The sequence below is a fragment of the Castanea sativa genome, chromosome 2 (genome assembly GCF_040712315.1).
Source record: "Castanea sativa cultivar Marrone di Chiusa Pesio chromosome 2, ASM4071231v1".
Lineage (NCBI taxonomy): Eukaryota > Viridiplantae > Streptophyta > Magnoliopsida > Fagales > Fagaceae > Castanea > Castanea sativa.
In genome coordinates, this window is record NC_134014.1 from 15405846 (window position 1) to 15415062 (window position 9217).

A 9217-nucleotide genomic window follows, 5' to 3' on the forward strand; every position below is an offset into this window, starting at 1 on the left:
ATTTTGATTATTGTTTTTATTGGTTAAGTTTTCGACTTTGCTTAAAGAGAAATACTAAAAAATGCGTTCCTTGGTTTATTTTTTGGTAAATGCATATATATACACACGATCCCAAGTAGAAAAAAGGCTTAACATTATTTTTGATCTTGTTTCGCATCAGTAGATTGAACTTAACTCATCCATTCTGCCTTAACTATGGGGTGCTAATTATGTTTGTCTTGCAGCTGTGGTCATATAATCAAAGTTCTTCAAGGTGATAAACAATAGCAAAATAAGTATTGCTGCAGGCAACATGGCCAAAAAAGATACAAACAACCAACAACATTCAAACAAGACCAAAGGGAAACAGGAAAGCACTAATACAGTACCATACTACAAACTTTTCTCCTTTGCTGACCACCTGGATTATCTATTAATGTTTGTTGGCACAATTGGTGCTGTTGGTAATGGTATCTCTATGCCTCTCATGACCATGGTCTTTGGAGATATTGTTGATTCTTTTGGAAGAACTGTGAATACCAAAGATATAGTTCATGAGGTTTCTGAGGTACGTACTTTTGCAACAAAAATATGATAATAAGTCATCTATATTTCCCATACAACTATGCTATATTTCTTGAATTTGAGTTTGTCTTCACCATGCAACATGAAGAAGAGCACAGTTATACTCTATACTAATCAATATTCACAGAAATTTGGACTCCATTTAATCTTTTAACAGTTCTATGAAAGTGCTTTCTTTGTTCTCTGATATGCTTGCTCAAGTACAATGTCTATCTGGTTATGCTTAACTCGATACCATGGTATGCTTATACCAATAATTTGCTGTAATCAATGGTAACTTGATTGTTTTAATTCTCAGGGGACCCTAAAGTTTTTATACATGGCTGTGGCATCCGGTGCTGCATCATTTTTCCGTAAGTACATAAGCTTTCTTGCTGAGATAAAAGAGTAACAAGGAGATGACTTAATGAATATAATGGTTTATTGGAACCTGAGATACCCCACTTTTTCTATGTGCCAGAGTTGGCTTGTTGGATGGTAACAGGGGAGAGACAGGCCGCACGAATAAGAAGTTTATACTTAAAAACGATTTTAAGGCAAGATATTGCCTTCTTCGATAAGGAAGCTAGCACTGGCGAAATAATTGGGAGGATGTCAGGAGACACTGTTCTTATTCAAAATGCCTTGGGTGAGAAGGTATTGATGCACCGCCTGCACACCTGAAACCCTTACTATCTCCTCAAAGCATCCCTAGTTGGAGTTTAAAATTCTCTCTTATTTAGTCATTTATTTTTGTAATTTGCAGGTTGGAACTTTTGTACAGTTGGTAGCAACATTCATAGGAGGCTTTGTTGTCGCATTCATCAAGGGATGGCTTCTCACTTCAGTCATGCTATCTACAATTCCACCTCTTGTCATCTCTGGTTATTTCATGAGCATAATTATAAGAAAGATGGCATCCCGAGGGCAAGCTGCTTATTCAGTGGCAGCAACAGTAGTAGAGCAGACATTTGGTTCAATCAGAACTGTATGCATACTTGGCATAAGGAAGCTTTGATTTTCCCTTTCCATTTTTATAGAATAATATTCAATCATGATGGCAATTCTCAATGCAGGTTGCATCATATACAGGGGAAAAGCAAGCTATAGCTAAATACAACAAGTCCTTAACCACAGCTTACAAGTCTGGTGTCCAAGAAGGCTTGGCTGCTGGGTTGAGTATTGGTGCAGTTACGTTTTTAAAATACTGCAGTTATGCTTTGGCAGTATGGTATGGTGGGAAAATGATAGTTGACAGAGGATATACTGGAGGGGATGTCATTGTTATATTGTTTTCTGTTTTGATTGGCTCCGTGTAAGTTGCATTTTATTTCATAAGTTTTTCATAAAATTGATACATTATCCTCATACTATAATCTGTCACATATACACTATACCAAATCTGCATGTTTGTATGCTTGTGCAGGATTGAAAATTCATTCCCCCCACAAGCCACACTTATTCCATATATTACACAAAATGTGATAGTTGATAAATCCAAAAAGCTGAAGATACATTTTGGGTAAATTAATTTTTGTTTCCAGGAATCTGGGGCAGGCATCTCCATGCATGAGTGCTTTTGCTGCTGGACAAGCTGCAGCATTTAAAATGTTTGAGACAATTAAGAGGAAGCCACAGATAGACGCTTATGACAATAGTGGCCTGAAGTTAGATGATATTCATGGAGATATAGAACTAAGGGATGTTTGTTTCAGTTATCCTGCAAGACCTGAAGAGCATATATTCAATGGATTTTCTCTTTCAATACCTGGTGGTACAACCACTGCTTTGGTTGGACAGAGTGGAAGTGGGAAATCAACAGTTATCAGTTTGATTGAGAGATTTTATGACCCGCAAGCTGGTGAAGTTCTTATTGACAAGATTAACCTCAGAGAGTTCCAACTTAAATGGATCAGACAGAAAATTGGCCTCGTTAGCCAGGAACCTGTGTTGTTTACTTGTAGCATTAAAGACAATATTGCCTATGGGAAGGACAATGCAACTACTGAAGAGATAAGAGCTGCTGCTGAGCTTGCTAATGCTGCTAAATTCATAGATAAACTTCCTCAGGTTTAATTCTTCATCTAATCTTTTGTTTAGAATGATCCATTAGTCTGCAATTCTTTTTGGAATTTTATATTCTTTTATACTATGACAGAACACTCTTGGGATTTCCATGATTGATTTCTCATGTTTTTATTTATTTTTTCTGTAGAAAGCTGAACATATGTGCCTTGAGTTTCACCGAATTTTAACTATTCAATAATGTGGTTTTTGTGTCTGATGTCTTCAGGGACTAGACACAATGGTTGGTGAGCATGGAACTCATCTATCTGGGGGCCAAAAGCAGAGAGTTGCTATAGCCAGAGCAATTCTGAAAGACCCAAGAATTTTACTTTTAGATGAAGCCACAAGTGCTCTTGATGCAGAATCTGAGAGAATTGTGCAGGAGGCTTTGGACAGAATTATGACAAATCGGACAACCATTATTGTTGCCCATCGCTTGAGTACAGTGAGGAATGCTGATACTATTGCAGTGATACATCAAGGAAAAATTGTTGAAAAAGGTATATATAATATATTTGTTTGTGTGTTCTTTTCTAGCCGCGAAGTTCCACAAGTTTCCCATTATTATTGTGAATGCCTTAGCGATTCATTAAATATTCATGTTTAGTTATAGAGTTTTGATAATTTTTTCAGAATGACAAGGTGCCTCTCTCTCAGCATTGCAACTTGCTTGAAGTTTATTTACATATATCTTTTAACGGTTAAATACCAAATTCAAATTACTAAATTGATCACCATGCTAATTAGATTATTTTTGAGATAAACATAGTACTGCATTCTTATCCCTCTTGACTGATCAGGCTCACATTCTGAACTAATTAAGGATCCTGAAGGAGCTTATAGCCAGCTTATTCACTTGCAAGATATTAGCACAATGTTGGAACAAAATGCTCTAAATGATCAGGAAATGCCAGAACTTCCTAGAAGAAATTCAAGTCATCACTCATCCTCAAAATCTCTTGGAGTGGCTGATGCAGTGAGTGTGCAGGAAACAACACCTGCAGAAACCACTACTCCTGCTTCAGCACCAACCAAACTTCCTCCAGAAGTCTCACTTTATCGCCTGGCTCATCTTAACAAGCCAGAGATCCCGGTTTTACTTCTAGGCACAATAGCTGCTGTGGCCAATGGATTAATTTTACCTGTTCACGGGATACTATTGTCCAACACAATCAAAATTTTCTATGAGCCAGAGGATAAACTCTATAAGGATTCAATATTTTGGGCATTAACTTTCATTGTTCTTGGTGTGGCATCTCTATTGGCTCAACCATCAAGGTCGTACTTATTTGCTATTGCTGGGTGTAAGTTAATAAGAAGGATTCGGTCAAAGTGCTTTGAGAAAGTAGTTTATATGGAAGTAAGTTGGTTTGATGAAGCTAAGCACTCAAGTGGTGCACTTGGTGCAAGGCTCTCTGCAGATGCAGCTTTTATGCGAGGGGTGGTTGGAGATGCACTTGCTTTGCTTGTTCAAAATATTGCAACTGCTATTGCAGGCATGGTTATTGCTTTCACAGCGAACTGGCTACTGGCTCTGATAATTTTTGTTTTGCTACCTCTCTTTGGAGTAAGGACATATGTCGAAATGAAGTTTATGCAACGATCCAGTGCAGATGCAAAGGTTTGCTTTAAACTTTACAGTCAACTAGCTCCAATGCATAAAAAAAAACATTTAATTTCAGATGAGTGTGGAACAGAGGGGAAAGAAACTTTTGATTCTATCTGAAAAGATGCAACTATTAAAAAACCTTTAAAAGAAATCCCAATTTCTAGTTAAGCTAATGGTTTACACATCTGAAATGAACTACATATGCATTCAAATAGTCCCTTTGAAATATACTGAAGTTGTAAATGGTCACAGAAAATGTATGAAGAAGCAAGTCAAGTTGCAAATGATGCAGTAGGGAGTATAAGAACAATTGCTTCTTTCTGTGCTGAAGAGAAGATGATGGAATTGTACCATAAGAAATGCGAAGGCCCTATTAGGACAGGAAAAAGGCAAGGGTTAATCAGCGGGATAGGTTTTGGGCTATCGTTCTTCATAATGGGTTCAGTCTATGCATGCTGTTATTATGCTGGAGCCCAACTTGTTAAAGATGGCAAAGCAACATTCTCTGAAGTTTTTCAGGTGAGTTCTTCTGGCTTATCTACCAAGTTAGGCATTCAAATTTTGTTTTAGCAGTTCTGACTAGCTTTTTATTACTTCAGAGGTATTCTTCATTGGTTTATCCCTTGATAAAATCTTGTGTGTCCTGAATTACAGGTTTACTATGCTCTCACCTTGGCAGCCGTTGGAATTACTCAGTCAAGCTCCTTGGCCCCAGATGCCAGTAAAGCAAAGAGTTCTGCTGCTTCTATATTTGCAATTCTTGACAGGAAATCAAAGATAGATTCTAGTGATGCCTCTGGAATGAAAATAGAAAATGTGAAGGGAGAGATTGAGCTTCAACATGTCAGCTTTAGGTATCCTACTAGACCTAATGTTCAAATATTCAGGGATCTTTGCTTGGCTATTCATTCTGGCAAGGTAACTTGTTCGGACTTGGCATCATAAGTTATTCTTGTACTTTACATTATGGCAGGCCTCACAGATGGTTTGGAAACTTTAGTCTCACTTTAATATGCATATACTAACAAATTCAATTTTTTTTAATCAGACGGTTGCTCTGGTTGGAGAAAGTGGGAGTGGAAAATCAACAGTGATCTCATTGTTGCAGAGGTTTTATGATCCTGATACAGGTCACATTACACTAGATGGTATTGAAATCCATAAACTACAACTGATGTGGTTAAGGCAACAAATGGGTTTGGTGCTCCAGGAGCCTGTATTATTTAATGACACTATTCGAGCCAACATAGCTTATGGTAAGAAGGGAAATGCAACTGAAGCAGAAATTTTAACCGCAGCAGAATTGGCAAATGCACACAAGTTCATTAGTAGTTTGGAACAGGTAAAAAACTTGAACAATCAAGGTGCTTTAGTGAGATAGACTAGTTAGCAACTACATGATATCAGACTATTATGAGTTCATGTGCATTCAAGGAAGACAAAGAAACTATTTAGAAGCCCCCTACATGTTTATTAGCTAGTCCTTTTTATGATTCTAGTGTTAAGATGTCAAAGTAATAAATTTGACACCCAAGAAGAAAGTATCAAATACTTTGTAACAAATCTCACCGAATTCAAGTAGAACACAAAAAAAGAGTTCTCAATAAAAAAGAATTTTTCTTGATACTTAAAATGTAACAAACATTTTTTTCTAGAATCAACACACTTCACTATTTCACTCTTTGCTTTTCTATTTTCTTACACTTGCATTTGCTTTCTAGTTTATGCACTTATTGGGTACTACACATATTGGATGCTACTACAACTGGTGAGAATAGCTTTATATAGAACACAAAGGAGACAAGCTCCTAAATTCTAGCAAAGGAAAAAGTAAATAAAAGAGGCTTATCTTTAACTAAGACTCTTCGCCACCGCGTACTCTTGGCGTGATGGTCACTTTGCAAGTACAAAATTTTTGTGGAGCGAGAGAGAGGGGGCAAGAGCCAGGGGTCTCCAAGAGGGAACTTCACACATATATATATACTTAGATTAAGTTAGAGTATAATTTTTATCTTGTATAAAAAAAAAAAAAAAACCTAAGACTCTTCCACCTAAAAGCAAAAGAAAGCTATACTACAAAACGTTCCACTTTTAGTTGTCAAAGATAGCAACTTACCTACTAAGTACAAAGGAAAGAGTTGTTTTCTTCTTAACCAAAAGACATGCATTACACATAAAAGAAAACATGCATGCAACATGCTAGTCAGTAATTACTCTTACACCTTGTATGACTAGATAACTTGTCTTGCAAGTATAGGTTTATTTGGCTTACAACACATTTAAGCCCAAGGATCCTAATATATCTAACAAGCCTATTTGATGAGGTTGTTTGTAATCTATATCTGCTTGTAGGACTTATAATAATTATAAGGAATGTGGAATGCGAATGCAGGGGTATGATACAACAGTAGGTGAGCGAGGTATCCAGTTGTCTGGGGGACAAAAGCAAAGAGTGGCTATAGCACGAGCTATAGTGAAGGCTCCCAAAATACTACTACTAGATGAAGCCACTAGTGCTCTGGATGCTGAGTCTGAGCGAGTGGTTCAAGATGCATTGGATCGATTAATGGTTGATCGAACCACTGTGGTGGTAGCTCATCGTTTATCCACAATCAAAGGTGCAGATTTAATTGCTGTGGTGAAAGATGGAATCATAGCTGAGAAAGGCAAGCATGAAATTTTAATCAATATCAAGGATGGTATTTATGCTAACTTGGTAGGATTACATACAAAAGCTTCATCTTAACAACCTCTTGTTAATTTGAAAAAAAGAAAAAAGAAGCAAGCCTCTTGTACTCGTCTTTTCCCACATATTAAAATAGTCTCTAAAATTTCCCATGATTAGAAATCTATGTTGAGGAAGATGGATTTGAATTTATCCCCCGATGAGAATTTTTAATAAAGTGAGTTGATTTTGTAACTTCCCGAACTGTTTAAGAACTAAATTGTCATCATTTCTATTTGTAATGCAAATCTATATCTATATATATCTAAAAGCTAAAGTGTATCATTTAATATTGTTGCGCTCTTATTGAGCCATATCAGCGTCATATTATCAACTTATTTTTAATATCTTCTCTCTCATTTTTAATTATTTTTCTCCTTATTGATTTGCCACTTTACAATGACACATTTTCCAACATTTACTTACTTTTACTTTTTTATTTCTCCACTATTCTATACCTTAACATTACAATTTCTCCATCCCTTCATCTTTCTTTTATTTTGACTATTCTTTTCCCCATTTTTTTACTATAAAAATTTGTTATTTTTTCTTCCATTCAATCCATATTCTGCTTACACAAAAAGGTGAATACTCTCTCTCTCTCTCTCTCTCTCTCTCTCTCTCTATATATATATATATATATATATATATTTATATACAAGATAAAATTTCTACTTTTGCTTAAATTTAAGCTTATATGTGTGTGAAACTCCCTCTTGGAGACTTGAACTCCTTGGTGGATGTTTAATTCTTTAGATTGATGAATTTTAATGTTTAACTACTTTAGGTTGATATGATTTGGTTAAATTTTCTTTGTTTGTTACATGTTATCCTATGAAATTGTAGAATGATTTAATGTTATTTTATTACAAAACATGATTTGGATAATTTGATATTTACAACTATACTTTTTTTTTTGAATATTCTTCTACTTATCTTCTTTTATATAATTTTGTTATTTGTATGACATTCTCTTCCAAAAAGGTGATTGTTCTCTCTCTCTCTCTCTCTCTCTCTCTCTCTCTATATATATATATATTATTCATTATTTCTTGCAACTCTATTTAAGATTGATGATTTTTTTGTTTGTTTGTTTATGATACTCTTTGGTGGTGTGCTTTTTGAGTTATTTATCATATGTACTCTCTATCCTTCTTATAGTTTTGGTTTGAGTTAATTTTTAGACATTTTAGAAGTGAGATGATTATGTATTTGAATGTCTGTATAAATTATTTGAATAATATCAATTGTGATTTTGTAATGAGGTTTGGTTATCATGATAATTTTCTTAAGAGAATGAGAAATTGAAATAATTAATTTTGGCAACTTAAAAATTTTAGTTGTAGAAAAAAAGAAAAAACAATGACACACTATACAAAAGTTTGAATAATATAGAACACTTGAAAAAAGAATAGTATTTCTATCCTTTATCTCAAAAAAAATAAAAATAATGGAATAATATCAATCAAATGCACCTAAGTTTTTCAAAAAAAAAAAAAACTTAAAATAATAGAATGATATATTTGTAGAGAAGGAGAGATTAAAAATAATTTTAGAAATAATATCTCTAATACGTTTTATAGAATAAATCATACATTATACTGCATTACAAAATAGTTGTATATTCTCATGTATCGTGTGGATCTTCGACTAGTATGATGTAATAATGGGTTTAGAATTGTGAAATAGAGAAGACGTTGGTGTCTTAACATTTGCAATGCATCCTTCAACCACCATTTTTTTTTTATTGCACACAATAACAAAATAGAAGCACTGATTACTCCAAAAATCACACACTTTATCTGCAAGCCCATGTCAAATTTGTGTTAAATGTTTCAAACTATAAGTTTATGGAGGCAAAAATACATATGACTGGCCGTAACTAATATGTTGAAGATCTATAGCATATCTCAAAATTTCGGAACTAAATAGTTATAGTAATGGAATAAAGAACAACATAATATGGTGACCTAAGAAAATACTAGAAGATCAATTTAATCTTAAGCTAAAAGATGAGAAACACCATTTGATTCCAAAGTTAGGTGAAAATACTAGAAGGTCAGTTGAACAACTCAAGAATACTATTGCTATAGGAAGCATGATGTATGTCATGCATTGTATAAGTTTGATATAGCCTTCACATTTTGCAGACTTTATAGAAAAATTCAAGACACTCATAGAATAAATTAAGATATTTGTCTAAGAATAGAATAAGAATGAATAGAACAAGCATGATCATTTATCAAGATGACTCTGATAAGAATTATGTCATT

The 9217-nt window shown here is 34.5% G+C and overlaps 1 protein-coding gene across 1 annotated transcript; it reads left to right on the forward strand.

Annotated features, from left to right (window-relative positions):
* The first annotated feature begins 292 nt into the window (after nt 1–292).
* LOC142624728 (ABC transporter B family member 11-like) lies at nt 293–7119 on the forward strand. Its single transcript, XM_075798463.1, has 12 exons — nt 293–547; nt 863–917; nt 1025–1200; nt 1310–1531; nt 1620–1858; nt 2088–2613; nt 2837–3110; nt 3411–4231; nt 4472–4738; nt 4874–5137; nt 5268–5561; nt 6612–7119. The coding sequence occupies exons 1-12, from the start codon at nt 293–295 to the stop codon at nt 6963–6965; spliced, it is 3747 nt and encodes a 1248-aa protein (XP_075654578.1). The 3' UTR covers nt 6966–7119.
* The last annotated feature ends 2098 nt before the right edge of the window (nt 7120–9217 follow it).